The following is a 23935-nucleotide window of genomic DNA, read 5'->3' on the forward strand; positions in this document are numbered from 1 at the left end:
TGCCTCTGTCTTCATATGGCCTTCTCTTCTGCATATTATGTGTTTCTTCTTCTCTACTATCTTTATCAGATCTCCCTCTGCCTCTGTCTTATGAAGACACTTGTGATTGTATTTAGGGCCCATCCGTATAATTTAGAATAACCCCCTAATGCAAGATTCTTAATTTAATCACATCTACAAATACCCTTTTTCCTTTATAAGGTAGCATTTTACAGGTTCCAGGGATTAGGACCTGATATCTGTGGGTCGCAATTATTCTGCTTACTACAGATGGCAATCATAAAGAATAATCTCAAAAGTTGGCATATAATAAGGGCTCCAGAAATGCAAACCTCCTCCTTTCTCTGCATCCCTCCTATGTATACTACCATGACCCTCCGTTAACATTGCCTTCAAAAGCCTTTCTTTTCAGGAATGTCATTATCACATTAGATGTGTACCTGCTGGGGTAATAATAAAGAAAATAATAGCTGACAGTTATCAAATGTCTGTTACAGCCCACACACTGCAATGAGAACTTTATCCATGGATATAGGTATTATTATAATCACCATTTAACAGATGAGAGAAATGAAAAAAGTAAAGAAGATCAATTTTTCCCTAGTTCACCCAGCTAGTGTCAGAGCTAGGATTCAAATTAGAATCTCTCTAATTATAAGGGGTCTCTAATTCATGGTATAATGACGTGCCTTTGCTTTTGTTTGTTTTTTAAGAGACATGGTCATGCCGTCGCTTAGGCTGGAATGTAGTGGTACAGTCATAGCTCACTGCAGCCTCAAACTCTTAGGCTCAAGCAGTCCTCCTGCTTCAGCCTCCTCAGTAGCTGAGACTATAGGTGTGTGCCATCACGCCTGGCTCTCTAATGACGTTCTTGATTATTATACCTTGCCTCTTACTCAGGAGTGAGGTTCAAATATCTGATTTCTTGTCTTGGCCTCTGATCAGAACCTTCCCTGGTGATTTCTTGTACCTGCTGGCATAGCTTCACATCACAGTTCACAGGGTGCTTTTTTGTCATGTGCCTGCTCTTTAGCAGTTGCTTGGTCCTGAGTAAATGCAGTTTAAAGGAAGAGAAGGTGAAGAGCTATACTCTATACTGAATTTCCTCCTCAAGTAACTTGTTTGTTGCTAGTCAGTGAGTTCCATGACTCTGGGGATCATGACGATTTATTTATGTCCTAGCACAGGGCCTGGACACAGAATAGATATTCTGCTAGAGTGTAAGCTTCACCAGGGACTTCTGTTCACTGCCATATTCATGCCTTACAGCAGTTCCTGGGATAGAAGAGTTGCACAGTAAATATTTATTGACTGGATGTCTGGCTGACTGGCTTAGTTGGGCATGGTTAGAACTTAATTACAGCTGTCATTTATTGGCTATATATCATGTGTGAGGCACTTACATACATGGTAAGTAATCCTTACCATGCTCTTACAGGGTAGAATTGATGGGTTATAGATGAGCAGGGTGAGGGTGATAGAGGAGTCAAAGATACTTTGTAGGTTTCAGTCTTAGATACTGATCCAAGTGTTGATGAAACCCAGGAGAAAGAGTTTAGGTAGACTGTGTTGTGGTATCTGCAACCATAGATACAGGGACTACTCCTGGGACAAAGCTCCAAAGATGGGCCCCCTATTTGCCCTTTAGCCTGGAGATAGTGGTGGTCTTAATCTACCCAGAAGAGAGTTGCTCACTTTAGGAACTGTAGGCTTAAAACCATTATTTCCACTGTGTTCTAACTCGAACATGATCAGTTTCTGTTCCAGATGATCGGGCTGAACAACGAACCTGTCTCATTTGTGGGGACCGCGCTACAGGCTTGCACTATGGGATCATCTCCTGTGAGGGCTGCAAAGGTTTTTTCAAGCGGAGCATTTGCAACAAACGGGTATATCGGTGCAGTCGTGACAAGAACTGTGTCATGTCTCGGAAGCAGAGGAACAGGTGCCAGTACTGCCGCCTGCTCAAATGCCTCCAGATGGGGATGAACCGGAAGGGTGAGTGGTGCTCATGGCGCTGATGGCCCATCCTTCATTCAAAACTTTACCTTTAGTGTCAGCTGTTTAGTTACTTATTTCTCAAGCTTGCACTACATATCAGGCCTTACAGTTTGTACTGTTAACCAAAAATGAATCTGGAACCATTCTTGCCTACAAGAACTTCCTAAACTAGGTGGAGGGGAAAAAACTAGTGAGATGTTAAGGATTCTGTGGGAGTGAGTGCACAAGCCCTGTGTGACCAAGAACTCACTTAACAATCAGGTCTTAACTGCCATTAATATACATCACTAATTATTTCAGGAATGATGACAGAAGTAGAAATTTTTGGATGAAAAGGCATGAGGTAGGAGATTTCTGAATGCGGTATCATTTTGTTTGCTAGAACCATGGTGTACTCAGAGGCTAGGCATGCTCAGAAGTCTGTGGCTAGGTTGGTGAGGAGTTTGGGATGTGTTGGGTAGCTTTCCAAGAGCCCTTAGCCTGAGATAATAGGAATAAACTGACGTTCTAGTAGGATGAATATGAAGGACTCTTTTGGAGGATTAATTGGGGCAGGGGAAACAGAAAAACCATCTAGAAAGTTTTTAGTAGAGTATAGAAGGAAATCTAAAGGAACTGAAGGAACGGGGGAAATAATGGCACAGAGAGACGTTGAAGAAACTCACCTGATAGAACTTGGTGACATAGTGAATATTGAGCAGCACCAGAAGTTGAAGTTGAGGATGTGGATTAAGAGTAATGACCTTACTATGGAGGAAAAAATGGGGGGGGAAAAAAAGTCAAACTAAAAAGCAGGGTGATTTCTCTACAGGACCCTCTGAAAAGAAAGGAAAAGAAAAGAAAAAAAGGATGGGGCAAAATGTTGGCCTTGGCAATACTGAGTTTGAGGTACCTGAGAGGGACACATAAAGATGTCCACCAAGGAAGTTGGTTATATAGGATTGGAACTGACGTGAGAAGCCCTGCCTGCAAACAGGCTTCATGGAGCTGTTGGCACAGAGGTGGTAGTAAAAGTGTAGTCCAGAGGTGAAATCACCCACAGAGAGCTTAGATACATAAGAGAGAAGGGCCGGTGTCAGAAGCCTAGAGTGGTATTCCCATGGAGAGTAGAGAGTAGAATAGAGCAGTGTCATTCAGCAGAAAGAAGAGAGGCTCTAGAGGCAAACAGACTAGCTCTTAGCTCTGTGACCTTAGGAAGTTTGCTTTATATCTCTGATAATTATCTTACCTTTAAGGTAGTATGTTACTTGCCCTTCAGAGTTCTCTACAGGATTAAGTATGATAACATACAAAATACCCAGCAAAGTATTAGGGGTCCATAGCAGCAGTGTTCAGGGATAGGGGGGTTAGTCAGATAAAGTGAACTATTCCAACTGGTTTTATAGCATTATGAATGCAGACACCCGGATGTACTCAGACTGGTTTTATTGTGTATGAGATAGGAAGGACCTTTTAAAAACTTGCCCATCATGAAGAAAAGTAAGAGAGATGTGGAAGGGCATTTAGATAAATTTAGGTGATTTATAATTTATTATAAATACTAATATTGAGCACTTATTTATGTACCCTCCATATATATATTCTACCACTGAATACATACAGCAACCCTGTCATTAACTGTTATCCCCAGTTTACAGATACAGCTTAGGGAGGTAAAATGATTTAGCAGTAGTTAGTTTAGGGGTGGTTGTGTTGACAGTTAATAGTTACTAAATTATAATTTGTTATTAAGCAGAGCTTGTACCTGACCACACGGAAAATGTACTGCTTCACATGTCTACCATGTGGCGTAGTTGTTTACGTGTTGGAACACCCTGTGTTTATTGGATGATGAATGCCATAGTAGGACATTTGAAGTGTTACGAAGTTTGTCCCCTGCCTCTCTTTCTAACTCATTTCTGAATACTGTGCCTCAGGGATGCCTTACAGTGCCTGTACTCAGGTTTTTTCCTCTACTTGGAGATCTTTTTCCTTCCCCACTGTCAGTTTCCTCTTATTGAAATCTTTTCCAGCCACCAATACCAAACACATACTGTCTTGAAGAGTCTGTCAACTTCTTGCCCTCACCCTGTTTTGGTTTTGGCCTCCACATTTCTCGTCTCCCTTTGTTGCCCTCACTGTGAGTATCTTATGAAAGCTTAGTTGTTACGGGTTGTCTTCTTGACTACTGTCTCTGAAGAATCATCCTGCTTATTCAGCTGAAGTGTGAGATTCTGAGGCTTCCAGCAAAACTCACCTGTTTTAGGGAAGAAGAAACTTAACCTTATAACCCCTCTGACCATAGACCAGAAGACACATGGAGTATGAGGGACAGGGAGCTGTCTCCTTAGGACTGTTTGCACGCAGAGCAGGCAGACCCAGTTGCCTGGTGAAGTCTGCATCAGGGAGAGAAACCCTGCCACCTCCTGGTTGGTGCTGCGAAAGCAGGATTAAAATTGCAGTTGCCATGGGAGTATTTTGGGGGTAAGGAATATTCTGTATGGACCTGTGGTGGTTGACACATAATTCTGTGCATTTGTCAAAACCCATAGAACTTTACACCACAAAAAAGTAAATGTTACTACATGTGAAAATTTGTTTAATCAGCTAGGATATTGTAGGGGTTACAGGGCAGAGAGAAAGAATGCACACTGTGACAAATGAATCTAGCTATAGTGTTAGAAATGAGTCACATAACCACACTTAAGGGGTTGGAGAAAAAAGGAGCTAACCTTTGAAAAGTGTTTTTACTGTATACTGTAAGGCTAAAAACAAAGAATTACAAACAAAGCACTCTATAGTTTGTAAAATTTGTTTCTCTCAAGGTTATGTGTTAGGAATTCTGTCGCTACTTCATTTAGAGTAGAATCGGCAAGTAAATATATTGTGGACAATGAGAGTCAGGTTTCTCACATCAGAGAAAGAAAGAAGTTATAAATCAGCAAAGGAGAAGGCTAGAATGAATCCCCTGGTGCCAGATTGGAATCAGTGTGTCAATATGTATTAATGTTTTAGATAGATTTAAAAATACATAGATACCGTGTGTGGGTAGGTGAGTTAGTGTACCTATGTGTATTTCCAAGCTCTAGCCACTGAGAGGGGCTAGAAGCAGATACCCCAGGAGCAATGAGTACACCCAGCACCCAGCTCTTGGCTTCCAAATATCAATGAAAGGAATGAGGACTCATTGGAGAACTGGTTGATTCTAAGGCTGGGATAGGAGAAATATAAAATGATCCTGGAGCATCTTAAGGTGCCAGCAAATTAGGAAGTACTTTCTAAAAAAAGAAAGGAAGCATATCAAAGGGCACATAAGCCAACCTGAAAGAACTTCTGATGGCCAACGTTGGAACAACTTGAGGAACAATAACTATAGGATTAGTTTATAACCCAAATAATAAAGTAAATATCCATGAGTTCATACTGAAAGAAGTAAGTGAGTAAATAAAGAGAAGTGATCATTCTTCCTTTTAAGTGAATTCTGATTAATAAATGTAGAAGGAGGCCAGGCTTAGTGGCTCACACCTGTCATCCCAGCACTTTGGGAGGCCAAGGCAAGAGGATCACTTGAGCCCTGGAGTTCAAGACCAGCCTGGGCAACATAGTGAGACTCCATCTCTAAAAATATAAATATAAATGTAGAAGGAATGAGGGAAATAGAAAAAAAATCACCATTAGGGCCGGGCACAGTGGTTCATGCCTATAATCCCAATACTTTGGGAGGCCAGAGCAGGTGGATTGCTTAAGCTCAGGAGTTCAAGACCAGCCTTGGCAACATGCTGAAACCCCGTCTATACAAAAAAAAATATAAAAATTAGCTGGGCGCGGTGGCATGTGCCTGTAGTCCCAGCTGCTCTGGAGGCTAAGGTAAACCTGGGAGACGGAGGTTGCAGTAAGCCAAGATCACACCATTGTACTCCACCCTGGGTGACAGACCAAAAAAAAAAAAAAAAAACCACCATTAGAACACCACAGTAATAATTGCGACAAGCAAGATCTTAATGGATGCTTAAGTAAGTGGCATTGGTGTAAACAGAAACAGAATACTTGCATAGTCTGCAAATATATAGTAATTACAAAGGAAAAAATAGTAAGTTTATTTAAAGAATTCTGACAGACATGACTGTAGCCAAATGATCAAGATTAACAGTACCAACAAAACACACCAACATTGTATATACCCCCAATATGAAACACTGAGAAGCGCACACATGTACACACACACAGAGGTAAGTTCACTCCCAGTCTAATCCTGAGAAAACAGACAAGCCCATATTGAGGGACGTTCTTCAGAATAACTGACATTTGACAATATACCCATTTGAAAAGTGTCAGAGTCACAAAAAACAGGGAAAGACTGAGCTGTCACAGATTGGAGAAGACTATGAAGGCAAGACAGCTAAATGTAATGTGGGCCCCTGGATTGTGTTCTGGAACAAAAGATATCAGTGAAACAACTGGAGAAATCAAAATAAAGTATGTGCTTTGGTTAATAGTATTGTACCAAAGTTAGTTTCCTAGTTTTGATGACTAGCCATGATTATGTCAAATGTTAAAAGGAGGAGAGTATATGGGAACTCTCCATACTATTTTTGCAACTCTTGTATAAAGTCTAAACTTACCTTAAAATTAAAAAAATTAACTATTAAAAAATGCAGCTGCCATTTGTGACTGGGGCTTTTTCACCTATGTGAGAGACAGCTCTCTGTTGTCCTCCATCTTTGGATTTAGAACTGAGTGTCTTTTCAGACCTAGAAGTTGACTGGTCAGAAAAGTCATTAAATTAGCAAAGCAGTGAGGAAGATCTAAAGAAGGGTGGTGAATGGAGACTGGGCCCTGTCTGTCCATCCCCACTACTGCACTAGTATCCCCCATGTATGTTTCTTACCCATTTTACGGTCTTCGGGATAAAGTCAGGCTCCTCAAGGTGATTTTCAAGGCCCCTCTGACACTGGCATCAGCCACCTGATCCCTTTCCTTCTCCATTTGGTGTTCCCCACTCACAATCTGCATTCCATCGTAGTTCTTCAAAAACCCAATGATGTTTCCTGTTTTGCACATGTGGTTTCATCTGCCTGAAAGAAGAGAGGGTTTCAGTCACCCTTCTACTCCTGACTTCAAGGTTCAGCATTTATTTGTAACATCCTCTAAGAATCCTTCTCTGACGCCACCCCCCACCAGATAACCCTCCTGTGCTTCCACAGCTTTTTTGCATGCCCTCTGCCATAACCCTGGTCACCTTTTGTTATCTTTCTCTGTTCACTCGTCTGTTTCCCTCATTATTAGACAATGAGCCCCTCAAGGACCATGATCAAGTCCTACTTTTCTGTTGGTCCCTCAGCAAATAACTCAGTAGTGATAGGATGCTCCCTGGTTAGATGGGTTGACTGTGATGGAGGGCCATGGCAGGAAGTGGGATGGGGAGAATACTGTAAGAGGAGAAATGAAGATACAGTCAGCTTCGTGGTGGGTGGGAATGGGGAGTGGATTTCATATTAGTTAAGTAATTATGTGAAAAAATAAAACATTTCCTTAACTCTGTGGTCTCATAACTTGCTAACTAGTTCAAAAGTATAAAGGTCAAGGAAAGCTTCTTGGAGGAGGTGATGTTTGCAGAATGGCATTGTGAGACAGTGATCCTATGGCATTGCCATGTCACTTTACCAGGGTAAAAAGTGCCCCAGGACACAACACAGAGGTCTGCATGAAGCACTGAGAAATCTCAAGGAGGGATAACATTTGAGCAGAATCTTAAAGAAATCAAAGTTCATGTTCCTTACAAACTTTTTTTTTTTTTTTACATTTCTTACATTTTCCTTGTGAACTTTTTTTTACATTTTTTCTACCAAAAAAATTGTAGAGACGAGTTTTCAGCATGTTGCCCAGGCAGGTCTTTTTTTTTTTTTTTTTTTTTTTTTTTTTTTGAGACGGAGTCTCGCTCTGTAGCCCAGGCTGGAGTGCAGTGGCCGGATCTCAGCTCACTGCAAGCTCCGCCTCCCGGGTTCACGCCATTCTCCGGCCTCAGCCTCCCGAGTAGCTGGGACTACAGGCGCCCGCCACCTCGCCCGGCTAGTTTTTTGTATTTCTTAGTAGAGACGGGGTTTCACCGTGTTATCCAGGATGGTCTCGATCTCCTGACCTCGTGATCCACCCGTCTCGGCCTCCCAAAGTGCTGGGATTACAGGCTTGAGCCACCGCGCCCGGCCCCAGGCAGGTCTTGAACTGAGGATCAAATTCAGCTGAGCTGAACTGAGCTCAAGCAATCCTGCCACCTCAGCCTCCCAAAGTGCTGGGATTATAGGCATGAGCATATGCCCGGCCAAAGGTCTGTTTGTTTGTTTTTAAATTAAGACTTTAAAATTTTGCTCTGTTTTATTTTGAAATAATTTCAAGCTTACAGGAAATTTGCAACAGTAGTAAGAATTCTCATATACCCTTTACCCAAATTCACCTATTGCTAACATTTTGCCACATTTGCTTTATCATCCTATTTGTTTTATTATTTTCCCTCCCCCTTCCCCCTTGCTCTTCTTTCTGTCTCTCTCTCTCTCTCCCCCACCTTCCCCACTTCCCACAGGTAAGTAAGTGTGTGTGCGCCTGCATGTGTGTACCTTCTTAGCCATTTAAGAGTGAGGCATAGGCAGTGTTCCTCTTATTTCTAACAATCACAATACTATTATCAAAATCCGGAAATTTAACATGACACAATACTATCTTATTAGCAGATTTTACTCAATTTTTGCCATTCATCCCAGTGTCCTTTATAGCAATTTCATTTTTTTCTGATCTAGAAGCCAATTCAGGAAATCACATTACATTTAGTTTTTATGTCTTTTCAGTTTCTTTTAATCTGAAATAGTTCCTCAGTCTTTCTTTGTCCTTATTAACATTGTCGATTTTGAAGCAAATAGGTCATGTATTCATGTATTTTGTAGAATATCCCTTAATTTGGGCTTGTCAGTTTCCTCACAATTACATGCAGGTTATGCATTTTTCACAAGAATGCCATAGAAATGATGTTGTGTCCTTCTTAGTCCATAATATCAAGAGCACATGATGTAAGTGTATACCCATTATTGGTGATATTAACTTAAATCACTTGGTTGTTATGATGTCACTTAGGGAAGGTGGTGTTGCCAGATTTTTCCACTTTAAGTTTCTTTCTGAGTACAGGGAACATACTAAGAGACAGAACAATGTAAAACAGAATAGCGTGTTCAAAGACTAACAAATAGTTCTCTATATGTAGGGTGTAGCATTAGGGTATAGCATTAGGGCATAGCATTTATGCCAGAGATGAGGGTGAGGGGTCCCAGCAGAACCAGATGATAGATGGTCTTGAATGCCATGCTCAGGAGCTTAGATTTGGCCCATGGACCAAAGGCACCACCAACAGGTTTTGAGTGGAACTTTGATGTAGTTAGCTTTGTTATTTATGGTTTCTGGGTTCTGTTGACTGCCTAGGCCCAAGCGAATGAAGAATGGGAGGCATATGAGTTCCAAAGCAGAAAAAGTATTTGTGGTGCCTTTTGAGAAGATAGAAGCGCCATGGCTAGGGCCATTCTCTTTCTTAGACTTAGATAAGAGTTACAGCAGAACCATTCCTGTAATACTGCACACAGGAGCCATTTGTTCTTTTTAATCAAATCACTGCCAGATAGACTTTAACCCTGCTGAAAAACGTGTTAGTTCAGTGTGGCATCTGGGAACAAGCACAGCTTTAGAATCAGAAGATCTAAATGGAAACTCCAGCTCTGTCAGTTTTTCTCTGAGTAACCTTGAGCAAATCTCTTTACCTCTCTGAGCTCTGTTTTCTCATCTCAAAAATGCGTGGAAGAATAATACACCTTCCAAGGTGGTTGTGAGGATCAAATGAGATAACATACATATGTGCAAGAACATTATAAGTTTGAAACTATGCTCCAAGTTTTTGTTTTTAACAGAGGCACTGTGGCACATTGTATTGATTTCCACACTTCAGGCGGCTTCATGGCATCTTGACCAATTTTATCATTTCTGAATGGGCATTGCTGTTTATATTAGTCTTTCAGTAACTTTTAAAAATCAAAGTTAATTTTTAAAGGCAATTTTTTACCACCTCAGTGAGTTGCACATCAGAATAAATGTATAATTTAAGAATAATTAATACGCCGGGCGCGGTGGCTCAAGCCTGTAATCCCAGCACTTTGGGAGGCCGAGACGGGCGGATCACAAGGTCAGGAGATCGAGACCATCCTGGCTAACACAGTGAAACCCCGTCTCTACTAAAAATACAAAAAAAAACTTAGCCGGGTGAGGTGGCAGGCGCCTGTAGTCCCAGCTACTCGGGAGGCTGAGGCAGGAGAATGGCGTGAACCCGGGAGGCGGAGCTTGCAGTGAGCTGAGATCCGGCCACTGCACTCCAGCCTGGGTGACAGAGCGAGACTCCGTCTCAAAAAAAAAAAAAAAAAAAAGAATAATTAATACTTAATAATAATGTAAATAAGAATAATTAGTAATTAAGAATGTATAATTAAGAGTTTATGCACCACCTAAAAGTATCTTATGTTTCTCTGAAAGAAGTCTGGTCTTAGAGTCTGATAGCGTGGGTTCCAACCCTGATTCTGCTCTTTAGTTTCTGTCTCTTCCAGCAAAATACTTCATTTCTGTGAGCCTTAGATCCATCTCTTCAATGGGAGTGATACTAATACTTTACTCATGAGTTATTTTACCTCAGAGAACAGTATGTAACACATAGTAGATTTCTATCATTTCTTATTCTGGGTGGGGTCGAGGAAGAAGATGAACTTTTTTTTTGAGATGGAGTTTTGCTCTTGTTGCCCAGGCTGGTGTACAATGGCACCATCTCGGCTCACTGCAACCTCCACCTCCCGGGTTCAAGCTCTTCTCCTGCCTCAGCCTCCCGAGTAGCTGGTATTACAGGCATGTGCCACCATGCCTGGCTGATTTTGAATTTTTAGTGAAACATGGTTTCTCCATGTTGGTCAGGCTGGTCTCAAACTCCCAACCTCAGGTGATCTGCCCTCTCAGCCTCCCAAAGTGCTGGGATTACAAGCGTGAGCCACTGCGCCCGGCCGATGAGCTTTTGAATTTCAGAACAAGAGATTGGCAAGATGTAAATATTTAAGACATGTGGCCCTTTAAATGAAAAGTAAAGTATGTTGCATTATTTTCACACCTCCAGGACAGTGAAAATGAGATAACAGCTGAACTAGTAATATATTTGGTGTCGTATTCCAGTGACAGATCTTTGTTCTCTACCTGTGAACTGAAATAAAGACATGTGAGATGTTGTTATTAGAAACAGAAATATCCAAAGACTGTCATTGACCATGGAATAGCAGAGAAGCAATTGTAAGGATTTTAGGCCTTGAAATTAAATGGAAAGAGACCTCCCAGCCAACAAGCAGCATACATCTAGCTCTAACATAGGCTATGTATGTTTCTTACTCTAAATTCACAACAGCTTTTTATAATGCAGACTGACCATGTTGCCTCCACTTAGCACATGAAAATATTAAGATTCTAGCAAAGTTGAGAATAGAAACTTGGATTTTTAACTCAAAGAGGCTAGGGAGAGGGAAGGATTAGTTACTAAGTGCTTACTTTACATGCCAGGCCCTAGGGTTGGTGTTTTAGCCATACCGTTTTATGTAATGTAACATAAAACAAGTATCAATATTCCCTCTTTTCATTTCAGTAAACTAAAATCCAGAGAGGCAAAGAAACTTGTTCATAATTATACAGACCAGGAAGAAACAGGATTTGGACCCTAACTTACTTAATTCTGAATTTCCTGTCAGCCTCTTAGTTACCTCAGAAACAGGGTTATACTTGGAGCTCCCACCTTTTTGAGGCAATCAGTGCCTGCCTCAGGAACTTTCTAGATTCCTCATGTTAATTTTTTAAATTGGCAGGTATATCCTGGTAAGGCCTGCTGTTACATAATGTCATTAGCTTATCTTCTGTCATTGTTAACATTAACCCCTTTCAAGCTACCCTCCACAGTGGCTGTCACAAAGATTTTTTTTTAAATCCCAATATGACCACAGGTGCCCCCTTACATTCCTTCTTGTTCTCAAGCTCCTTAGCTAAAGTTATACCCTAGTCTGGCATTCAAGGCTCTTTATGATCTAAGCCCAATTGGCCTTTCTACCCTTATCTCATGCTACTCTTCCCCCACGTAGGCCACCTTTCCCCCATGCTTTAGCCAGATTAAGCCACTTGGAAGTTTCCAGAAAAAAGAGCTCATTTTTATCTTCAGCTTGCGTTTTTGTACACTGTTCGCTCAATCTGGAGCACTCTTTTCCTAGCTGCCTAAATCCCACTTAACCTTTAATACTCAGTTCAGAAGTTTTCTTTTCCAGAAAGGATTGCCTAATACTGTGGTCCTACTATAATTGCAAATCAGGGGTTCCTCTCTATGCCCCCGTGTTAAGTGTTCCATAAACAGTGATGATAATATTAGTAGTAGTTGTTATTCTTAGTCAGGAGATATTACTTAAAGGATGCTTTTTATACTTAGAAAATGCTCAGTAATCTCCTTCAACTACACAGGTGCTCTACTGACTGCCTTTGCAGGGAGAAACCATTGAGGTCAAAATTCTGATTAATGAAAAAAAAACCAAAAAACCTGTTCTGATTCTACAAATCAAACCTAATCGTAGGCTGGGAATAAAAACTGTTTTATTTAAAAATGGAAATACCCTGTCCCTCCCCTAGAATTTGTCAAAACCTTAAGATGCATCATCCTGGCGGGATATTTGTAACTGAAGGACTAGTAAACAGTACTATCACCTTTTTTAAACATATTGAATGTATACAGTGTGTGTAATAGGTACAGAATGCCTTGGGGGCCCCAAAATATTGCTGCCTATGAAGGAACCTGGAATAATAGAAAGAAGTGTGTGCTTTGGGTCCAGAAGGACCTGTGTTTTAATCTTTGATTCACTAATTACTCTCTTATGCTTTTGGCCAAGCAAATTCTCTTTTTGTGCTAAAAGTTATATGAGTGTGCTTCTGACTGCCTTTCTTGACTTATGTTTCCTTTCAGCTATCAGAGAAGATGGCATGCCTGGAGGCCGGAATAAGAGCATTGGGCCAGTCCAGGTGAGTTCTAGACCTCAATCCCTGTGGTCCATCCTGGAAGCCCAGGGCTCCAGCTGTTCCTGAAACTGCTCACCTTGATTCTTTCATCTGCTGCTGAGGAGAGCCATCTTTGTTTTCATTTCTGTAAAAGTGCTTTGAAACTCTTAAATATGTAAGTTAATGATTAAAGCTCTTCTCGGCCGGGCGCGGTGGCTCAAGCCTGTAATCCCAGCACTTTGGGAGGCCGAGACGGGCGGATCACGAGGTCAGGAGATCGAGACCATCCTGGCTAACACGGTGAAACCCCGTCTCTGCTAAAAAATACAAAAAACTAGCCGGGCGCGGTGGCGGGCGCCTGTAGTCCCAACTACTCGGGAGGCTGAGGCAGGAGAATGGCGTGAACCCGGGAGGCGGAGCTTGCAGTGAGCTGAGATCCGGCCACTGCACTCCAGCCTGGGCGGCAGAGCCAGACTCTGTCTAAAAAAAAAAAAAAAAAAAAAAAAAAAAAAAGCTCTTCTCGTGATCCCTCAGCCTTTTGTAAGGATTTCACAGACAGTGAACCCACTTATGGTTCTGAACCATGCAGAGGATTTTTTTGATCAACCCTTAAGGTTATAGATAAGTAAGGCTGGCAGAAATGAGCAGGACTACTTTGCTGTTCGTTTCATCTAAAAAATGTACCAGCAGGGTATTATTGTCTTATTGTAGAGTAGGAATGATATACCCCCATTCAGTCCCACAAACATTTACTGAGTTCCTACTCTTCCAGGCCCTATACTGTGAACTCAGTCTAATGGGAGAGACAGAGAGGTAAACAGACATAATAGTAAGGTGAGAGGTAACAGAGGATGCTCAGGGACTACAGAGGGAGGGGCATCTATTCTGCTTGGGCTAGAATAGCCTTGGTTGGGGACTAGAGACACTCAAGAAAATAGACTGTGAAAAGACCCAAAGATGAATCTTTATGACAAGGAGTTTGTTCAGTTAGGCTGGAACATTGGGCACATGTAGTAGAGTGGCAGAAGATAAGGCAGATTCCTTGAATTTGGAATCAGTTCATTAGGGAGTGGCCTTCAACTGTCTTTGACTACAGCTCCTTAGGAAAAGTCTTTGTGGGACCAGCCTACACCACTTGTTCTTACTCATTGTTCTTACTTGCCAGCAGAAGAGCTTCATGAGGGTAGAAAATTGGATATATTTCTGCCCATCAGGTGAATCCCTTGGCACACTAGTAGGCAGAGAGCATGCCTTAGGAATTACTAGTGGCCAGGAGCAGTGACACACGCCTGTAATCCCAGCACTTTGGGTGGCTGAGGCAGGAAGATTGCTTGAGGCCAGGAGTTCAAGACTAGCCTGGGCGACATAGCAAGACAGACCCTGTGTCTACCAAAATAAAATAAAAATTTTAAAAACTATTATTGTTACTGGTATGAGCCAAGAGGCAACTACTAAAAGGTTTTATTTAGATTTGCATTTTAGAAAGATCATTCTGGCAGGTAGAAATGGTTTGTGAGGAGTGAGGTGAGGATGAGTGAAACTGAGGGAGAGAGAAAGCAGTTAGAAGGTTTTTACAGAAGTACAGGTGAGAGATACAGATAATAGTTAAAGCAGAGCAATGGCAGTGCAGATTGAGGGGAGATAATAGACTCAAAAGATATTTACTGGGTAAGTTTATAGGATTTAGCCAGTTAAATGTGAGGGAATGAAAGAAAGGTGTTCACAGTTGTCTTAAGACATACACTGATGATGTTTGGAGGATTTCCTGTCACATGAGCACAGCATACATTCAGTCAGGCTGTGTGACTCCCAACTCTGCTGTATTTATTCTTTTTTTCTAAAACATTTTTATTCTCGTTTTTCAAGTCAGATATATGTCTTATAAATTCTTTTTGTTTTTTGGTCTGGACTAATAGCTGCTCTTTTTTATTATGGCAGAAGTAAAAACCATATAACATGAAATCTACCTTTTAAACAAAATTTTAATCACATAGTACAGTGTTGTTAACTATATGCACACTCTGATACAGCAAATCTTTAGAACTTTTTCATCTTACGTGACTGAAACGCTATACCCATTAGACAACAGTTCCTCATTTTCCTCTCCCTTTGCCCATGGCAGCCATCATTCCACTTTCTGCTTATAAGAGTTTGACTACTTTAGATACCTCATAAAGTGGAATCATGCAGTATTTGTGCTTCTGTGACTAGTTTATTTCACTTGGTGTAATGTCATCATGGTTCATCCTTGGCATAGCTTATAATGACTTCCTTCTTTTTTAAGGTGTTTTATGTGTATATCACATTTTCTTATGCATTTCTCTGTCATCGGACACTTACACGTTGTATTCACTTCTTGACTATTTTGAATAATGCTGCAGTGAACGTAGGAGTGCAGTTATCTCTTCACAATCCTGATTTCAGTTCTTTTGGATAAATACCCGTAGATGGGATTGCTGGATCCTATGGTGGTTCTATTTTTACCTTTTTTGGGACCCTCCATGCTGTTTTCCATAGTGGTTGCACCATTTTACATTCCCACTAACGGTGCACAAGGTTTCCATTTCTTCACGTCCTTGCCAGCACTTGTTATTTTCTGGACTTTTTTGTTTGTTTGTTTTTGGGTTTTTTGGGTGGTTGTTGTTGTCTTCTTTTGCATATAACAGACATCCTAACAGGTGTGAGTTAATATCTTCAAGTTTTGATTTGTATTTTCCTGATGATAAGTGATGTTGAGCATCTTTTTATATACCTATTGGTCATATGTCTTCTTTGGAGAAATGTCTGCTCAAGTTTCTTGTTCATTTTTCAATGTGTTTTGTTTTGTTTTTTTTCTGTTACTGAGTTACGGGAGTTCCTTGTATATTGTGGATGTTGACCCCTTATCAAATGTATGGTAATATATTCTCCCATTTCATAGGGTATCTTTTTACCCTGTTGATTGTTTCCTTTGTTGCACAGAAGCTTTTTAGTTTAATGTAGTCACACTTGGCTGGTTTTGTTCTGTTTTCTGTACTTTTGGTGTTGTATCCAAGAAATCACTGCCAAGACCAGTTTTATGAAGATTTTCCCCTGTGTTTTCTCCAAGGAGTTTTATAGTTTTAGGTCTTATATTTAAATATTTAATCTATTTTGAGGTTGACGTCTGTGAACGGTATAAGGGTTCGACGTCTTTTGGGGGGTGGGGGCGGGGCACATGGATGTAGTTTTCCCAGCACTGTTTGTTGAAGAGAGTATCCAAAATGTGGTGGTAGAAAGCCTCACAAAGGACATGACATTTGGGGTTTTTTTGTTTGGTTTTGTTTTGTCTTCTTTTGAGACAGGGTCTTGCTCTGTCACCCAGGCTGGGGTGGGTTAGTGCGATCATGGCTCACTAGAGCCTCAGTCTTCTGAGCTTAGGCCAGAATCTCCTGCCTCAGTCTCTTGAGTAGCTAGGACTACAGGCATGCACCACCAGGCCCAACTAATTTTTCTATTTTTTGTAGAGATGGGTTTCACCATGTTGCCCAGGCTGGTCTTGAACTTCTGGAACTCTCAAAGTTTTGGGATTACAGGCATGAGCCACCATGCCTGGCAAGAGGTGACATTTGAATTGAATCTTAAAGGACAAGTAGGAGATTGTCATTGAGGAGTGGTGTTTCAGGGTTAGGAAAGAATAGCCTCAAGGACAAAAAGGAGTTGAAAGAACCTCGAGGCTTCATGGCTTGAGAGTAGTATAAATGAGTAGGAGGAAGGCCACGAAGGGCCATGGTGCCAGGAGGAAGGAAGGCATGCTGTCCTAAGATTAGTGAGAGGCCCGGAGTATGGGGATCGAGGAGAGGGAACCTAGGTTTCTGGGAAATATTATGAGATTTAAATAAGCTCTCAGTCCTGAAGAAAGAACAGAGAGTGTCTTGAGCACCCATCTAACATGTCTCAATTCCTTGTCAAAGATATCAGAAGAAGAAATCGAAAGGATCATGTCTGGGCAGGAGTTTGAGGAAGAGGCCAATCACTGGAGCAACCATGGTGATAGTGACCACAGTTCCCCTGGGAACAGGGCTTCGGAGAGCAACCAGCCCTCACCAGGCTCCACACTGTCCTCCAGGTGAGCTTTAAGGCAAACCCATGATCATCATCTAAGGATCCCCCACCAAGGGGAGACCCACAGAAAACCTCTGGCTGAGTGTCCCTGCCAGGCTGTCTCAGCCATTGTACTGTTGCTCCCTCAGACTCTTGGAGTAGGGGTCAGGATGATTGAAAACAGTGTTTCCCAGCCCCTTTTATGCTAAAGACCTTGAAAATGTCAGTGGTCTCTTCTGCAGACTGATAAAGTGCTGTAGCTTCTATCCATGCCCATGTATTCTTCACCTAACAGAATAACATTTTTAATGTAGCCATTTTCTCTCGTTTATTTTATCACTGAAATAAACCTTTTTGACAGTTTTGAATTAAACTATAATTTCTCTGCCTCACAAGAGTCAATGTTTTTCACTTTATAAATTTTAAGAAACATTGAAGACTTTTTAAGCCAGTCAGATTTGCTGCTATCAGAGAATGCAAACTTAGAAACTCTTGGTTCAAGCATATCTTTAGTTAGTTGTCAAGTGTGAAATAGAGCCTTCAGCTGTTAGGGAAGGTTTCCTTTCCCCAGAAACCTTTCTTATAGGATATAAATTGACAAACTTTTTCTGCAAAGGCCAGATAGTAAATATTTTCAGCTTTCCGGGCCTAGTGGTTTGGAGCTCAGCTTCTCCATTCTGCCTTTGTAGTGTGAAAATAACCATGGCCATGGACAGTATGTGAACCAGTGAGCATGGCTGTGTTCCAAAATAGGCAGTGGGCTGGATTTAGCTTGCAAACCAAAGTTTGCCAGCCCCAGTTATAGGAGATACACTTAGGCAAAAGCTGGAGGATTTTTTTTTTCTTAAGAGATGCCAGGCATGGTGGCTCACACCTGTATTCCCAGCACTTTGGGAGGTCAAGGTGGGTAGATTGCTTAAGTCCAGGAGTTCAAGACCAGCCTGGGCAATATGGCAAGACTTTTTTTTTTTTTTTTTTTAATTAAATACTTTTTTTTAAAAAAAGAGATGAAGTATTGCTATGTTGCCCAGGCTTGTCTCAAATTCCTAGCCTTAAGTGATCCTCCCACCTCAGCCTCCCAAGTAGCTGAAACTGTAGGTGCACACCACTGTGGCTGGCTTAGTTTTTTTTTTTTTAATTAGTTGATAGAGTGGTTAGCTTTCTGCAAGAAAGAAAAGGAAGGCAAAAATCTACCTTTCTCTTCATATTTAATTAAAGCTTTTATCCCATTCAGGTGTCCCTTAGTTTGTTCCTTCCTTGGACTATTTAGGGGGTTGTTGCTGCATGCCGGGTTCCTTGCTAGATGCTGGATTTGTTTTGTAGCCAGGCACTTAGCCTGTCTGTGCCTTAGTTTTCCTAGCAGTAATATATATACCCACTTTGCCATCTGTTAAAAAACTGTCCAGACATGGCACCTATACAGAGAATTCATTCAACCAATATTTATTCATTACCTACTCTGCCATGCACTTAGTGTCCAGTGGTGACCCCGACATTCATATACCCATAGAGTCTTTGTCTCACAGATGGGAATCTAGTAGGAGAGACATGAATTTAACTATTAATTATGCCCCCTGGCTTGATGAAGACCCAGACCTCATGGCCAAAGAATACCTAAAGTCACCTTCTGGCTCACTTCCTTTGAGTAATTACTAGACTTGCCATGGCTCTGTTTGATGCAAGACTTTTCTCTCCAGTAGGTCTGTGGAACTAAATGGATTCATGGCATTCAGGGAACAGTACATGGGAATGTCTGTGCCTCCACATTACCAATACATACCGCACCTTTTTAGCTATTCTGGCCACTCACCGCTTCTGCCCCCACAAGCTCGCAGCCTGGATCCCCAGTCATACAGTCTGATTCACCAGCTGTTATCAGCCGAGGACCTGGAGCCACTGGGCACGCCCATGTTGATCGAAGATGGGTGAGTGAGCTCCGCCCTTCTTGGCCCCTTGCAGTCTCAAAGTGTCCTGACCCCACACCCACTCGCGTCCCTGGCTGCTATACCCGTGGCTTCAGAATGAGTTGGGCGAATAATGACTCAAGCATCAGGGGACAAATCTGTGCTAATCTTTGAAACCAGTGATCCCTTATTTTTTCCTTAAGCATCATTTCTCATAGAGTTGAGGTTACTTTCCAGTTCCTGTGGAATTGAGATAGAAGGGCCTTTGTTTCTGCTTGGGCCTAGTTAAGCCAGGTCCTGGCATGGGTCGGAGCACTTCCGTGATAGAGATGAGCAGTAATTCTGGGGATAGTCATATATCCAATATAGGCTCCTTCACAAAGCCCTAGCTGGTTGTAGCCTGTCTGCACCCCTCACCAGCATCCCCATGGCTAGCCTGGTGGCACGTGACCACTTTAGGTGCAGACTCGAGTGGGTGGAAGGAGTATTCTTCCAGTCTTTAGTCAGCCGTATGTGAGGCGATGATAGTTCAGCCTTCGGGCCTACCCATTGCTGCATCCATTACTCCTTTGGCCTAGAGCATAAGCGAATGTGTGTTACCAAGCTTAGACCTCCAAGGAACATACACTGAGATTTCTTAAGCTAGTCTCCAGTTTCAGAAGAGGAGATTAAAATATCTACCCACAAGGAGGTCACACAAACCCTTTATAAATCTGGATGTAGGAAGCCGGGCGTGGTGGCTCATGCCTGTAATCCCAGCACTTTCGGAGGCCTAGGTGGGCAGATCACAAGGTTACGAGTTCCAGACGAGCCTGGCCAACATGATGAAACCCCATGTGTACTAAAAATACAAAAATTAGCTGGGTATGGTGGCCGCGTGCCTGTAATCCCAGCTACTCAGGAAGCTAAGGCAGGAGAATTGCTTGAACCCGGGAAGTGAAGCTTGCAGTGAGCCGAGATTGCGCCACTGCACTCCAGTTCTGGGCGGCAGAGCGAAATTCCGTCTCAAAAAAAAAAAAAATTTAGATGTAGGAGTGTGAGGAAAAGTCTTGGCAAGGGGCCTTGAGAGGAAGGAAGCTGAAACTCTTGGGTCTGTGGGTCTGTGGTCTCAAAGGCCCCTTTTATTCCAGCTTTAGCTTAAAGGAAAGGCTGAGCAATGCTGGTTCCTGAACTCACCACCAGGGGGTGGACTGAGAGCAGAAAAAGCTTCTGAACTTGTTCTGTTCTCTTCAGCGGTCTGGATGTGAGGCTTATTTTTGTCCAGTTCCTTTGTTGGGTGGGCATCAGATCCACCCCATGAGAGTTCCATTGCCAGAACTTGAACAGGAGTGACTGGGATTTTCTCTAAGACATGGAACATTAGAGAACACCAACAATAAAAGTCATATTCCCTGACAATTGGACACGTTTCTCTCTTTTTTTTTTTTTTTTTTTTTTTTTAAGACAGTCTTGCTCTGTCGCCCAGGCTGGAGTGCAGTGGCACGATCTTGGCTCACTGCAACCTCTGCCTCTCAGGTTCAAGTGATTCTTCTGCCTCAGCCTCTCGAGTAGCTGGGATTACAGGCATGTGCCACCACACCCGGCTAAATTTTGTGTTTTTAGTAGAGATGGGGTTTCACCATGTTGGCCAGGCTGGTCTCGAACTCCTGACCTCAAGTGATCCACCTGCCTTGGCCTCCCAAAGTGCTGGGATTACAGGCATGAGCCATTGCACCCAGCCAATTGCACACATTTCTAAGTCTCCTTTCCCCTCAGCAGCCTTTCCTCATCAGACCCACCTCTCCAGCCCTGAGCTTGCTGTGCGCCTCAGCCCTCCCCCTTTATCAGAAAATCACACTGAATGGAACTGGAGACCTGTGGGCATGGAGCAAGGGAGCCCATTGCCAGAGTCCCTTTGTGCCCTTGGGACTACCTTTTCTCTGTACCCTCATCCTCACCCTCTGACCAATGGAAGTGATTTTCCCCTGTCCCTGCCCCTCAGATACGCTGTGACACAGGCAGAACTGTTTGCCCTGCTTTGCCGCCTGGCCGACGAGCTGCTCTTTAGGCAGATTGCCTGGATCAAGAAACTGCCTTTCTTCTGCGAGCTCTCAATCAAGGATTACACGTGCCTCTTGAGCTCCACATGGCAGGAGCTAATCCTGCTGTCCTCCCTCACCGTTTACAGCAAGCAGATCTTTGGGGAACTGGCTGATGTCACTGCCAAGTACTCACCCTCCGATGAAGAATTACACAGGTGAGGGCTCCTGGCTGGGGAGGAAATACCAAACAACCAAACCATTGTCATCTCTGTAAGGCTGAGTTGCCTGGCCCTTCAGAGGATAGAGGATAGGCACTACACCACATAGGCCTGGATTTGAATCCTCACTCTGCCACTCATTAGATTTGTGACCTTAGCCAAGTCTCTGATCCTCAGGTTCTGAACTGGTAAAATGGAGTGATAACGGAATTTCCCCAGTAAGATGGTTGTTAAGAATAAATTTTTTGTATTCAAGCTTAGCAGAATGCTAAGCTGTAGTTTTTTAAAAAATTATTTTTTGAGACAGAGTCTCACTCTGGCACCCAGGCTGGAGTATAGTGGCATGATCTTGGCTCACTGCAACCTCTGCCTCCCTGGTTCAAGTGATTCTCCTGCCTCAGCCTCCCAAGTAGTTGGGATTACAGGTGCCTGCCACCACACCTGGCTAATTTTTGTATTTTTAGTAGAGACAGGGTTTCACCATGTTGGCCAGGCTGGTCTCAAACTGCTGACCTCAAGTGATCCACCCGCCTTAGCCTCTCAAAATGCTGGGATTACAGGCATGAGCCACCACACCCAGCTGATCTTTATTATACTTGGATTACTGAGATAACACATCCAGGAAAAACAAAAATGTAAATTCTGCCTACAAGGCAAGAGGGGCTTTGAACTGGAATTTACAATCCAGGAAAAAGACCTAGGGGTCATTTTGGTACCTATAGTGTGCCAGGCACTAGGCTAGATTTGTTTTTTTGAGACAGTGTCTCTGTCACCCAGGCTGGAGGGCAGTGGTGCGATCTTGGCTCACTGCAAGCTCCGCCTCCCAGGTTCACGCCATTCTCCCGCCTTAGCCTCCCGAGTAACTGGGACTACAGGCGCCCACCACCATGCCTGGCTAATTTTTTGTGTATTTAGTAGAGATGGAGTTTCACCGTGTTAGCCAGGATGGTCTCTATCTCCTGACCTCGTGATCCGCCTGCCTCGGCCTCCCAAAGTGCTGGGATTACAGGTGTGAGCCACCGTGCCCGGCTTAGGCTAGATATTTTTAATTGTCTTCTTTCTTTCTCACAGCCTCCAGCCTTATAGGTGGTGGTGTGCCTATTTTATAGATGAGAAAACTGAAGTTCAGAAAGAGACTTCCCCATAAGGGTTTGGGATTTGAATCCAGAGCCTTAGATTTGAGCATATGCCTGCCTGCCTGAAAAGCTTAGGTTCTTTGAGTCCATATGAGATGTGGTGAGATGTTGAAAGCATAGGACTAGAAGACTGAGCTGTTCTCTTTGTCATTTTCTGGCATAAAATTTTATCTCAGCTGGCCAGTATCCTTATAACCTCCTTGTCCAGAGTGGGTAGTCTCCCTGCTGTTCTGGGGCCTGTCCAAGCACACTTTTTACTCATTTACTCTGCAGACCTGGAGCACAGGGCGACCATATTTTCTGACCCCTAAAATCAAGACAAATGATCTGCTGAGATGACTTTCTGCCTTGTTAATTAATCCATATGAAAAGTCTTATAGCCAGGCATGTGGCTCACACCTGCACATCCCGGCACTTTGAGAGGCCAAGGCAAGTGGATCATCTGAGGTTGGGAGTTTGAGACCAGCCTGACTAACATGGAGAAACCCTGTCTCTACAAAAATTAGCCAGGCATGGTGGCGCATGCCTGTAATCCCAGCTACTCGGGAGGCTGAGGCAGAAGAATTGCTTGAACTTGGGAGGTGGAAGTTGCAGTGAGCCGAGATTGTGCCATTGCACTCCAGCCTGGGCAACAAGAGTGAAACTCCGTCTCAGGGAAAAAAAAAAAAAAAAAAAAAAAAAGTCTTATAATGCTGAATTCGTAAATAGACATTTCAATAAATGACCTTTATTGGCTAGTTCAAAAGTCATGGGATTCCAGGGCACCAAGAAGAAAAGAAAAGGTGCCCCTGGCTGGGCGCGGTGGCTCACGCCTGTAATCCCAGCACTTTGGGAGGCCGAGGTGGGTGGATCACGAGGTCAGGAGATCGAGACCATCCCGGCTAACACGGTGAAACCCCGTCTCTACTAAAAATACAAAAATTAGCCGGGTGTGGTGGCGGGCACCTGTAGTCCCAGCTACTTTGGAGGCTGAGACAGGAGAATGGTGTGAACCCGGGTAGGCAGAGCTTGCAGTGAGCCGAGTTCGTGCCACTGCACTTCAGCCTGGGTGACAGAGCAAGACTCTGTTTCAAAAAAAAGAAAAAAAGGTGCCCCTATCCATGAAAGCTGGAGAGGGGAAAGTAGCAGCTCTTACACTTTTCTTCACAGAACTGGAGTCCATCTCCCCCTGCCACCCAGTTGTGGCATAAAGACAAACCAAGGCTCAAGCAGAGAACAGTGCTCCAAGACTTGCAAGGGCCCTTTGCACAGCTAGGGGAGGGGGGATTCAGCTTGCTGACCCTCTGTGCTTGTTTTCTAATATTTCCTTATTAATGATGCTTACTGGCTTCAGGGTGATCTATAAATGACAGAGTTTTGAACCCAGCTGACACTCTGTCTGGTAAACAGAGCTATCTGATTTTGCAGTTGACCTAACCCCTTGTCCAGAGCCTCTAATTCATTGTTTCCATCAAATTCCTGTCTCCTGCTGCATAACTCTGCTCCATAGGGGTGTTTGGATAGCAGTCAGTCTGCTCTGATGCTGTCAG

The 23935-nt window shown here is 43.0% G+C and overlaps 1 protein-coding gene across 5 annotated transcripts in view; it reads left to right on the forward strand.

The window, feature by feature from the left end:
* Window positions 1-23935, forward strand: part of NR6A1 (nuclear receptor subfamily 6 group A member 1) — a 254770-nt gene that overhangs the window by 219483 nt on the left and 11352 nt on the right. For 3 of the 5 annotated variants that reach the window (XM_077968050.1, XM_028834859.2, XM_028834861.2), the window contains 5 exons: window positions 1756-1998; window positions 13034-13089; window positions 16998-17152; window positions 18825-19052; window positions 21013-21267. In XM_077968050.1, the coding sequence (XP_077824176.1) occupies window positions 1756-1998; window positions 13034-13089; window positions 16998-17152; window positions 18825-19052; window positions 21013-21267 (937 nt within the window). The remainder of the gene's footprint in view (window positions 1-1755; window positions 1999-13033; window positions 13090-16997; window positions 17153-18824; window positions 19053-21012; window positions 21268-23935) is intronic. The other 2 variants (XM_077968051.1, XM_028834860.2) reach the window with 1 other exon arrangement.

Source organism: Macaca mulatta, chromosome 15, assembly GCF_049350105.2.
Source record: "Macaca mulatta isolate MMU2019108-1 chromosome 15, T2T-MMU8v2.0, whole genome shotgun sequence".
NCBI classification, from domain to species: Eukaryota; Metazoa; Chordata; class Mammalia; order Primates; family Cercopithecidae; genus Macaca; species Macaca mulatta.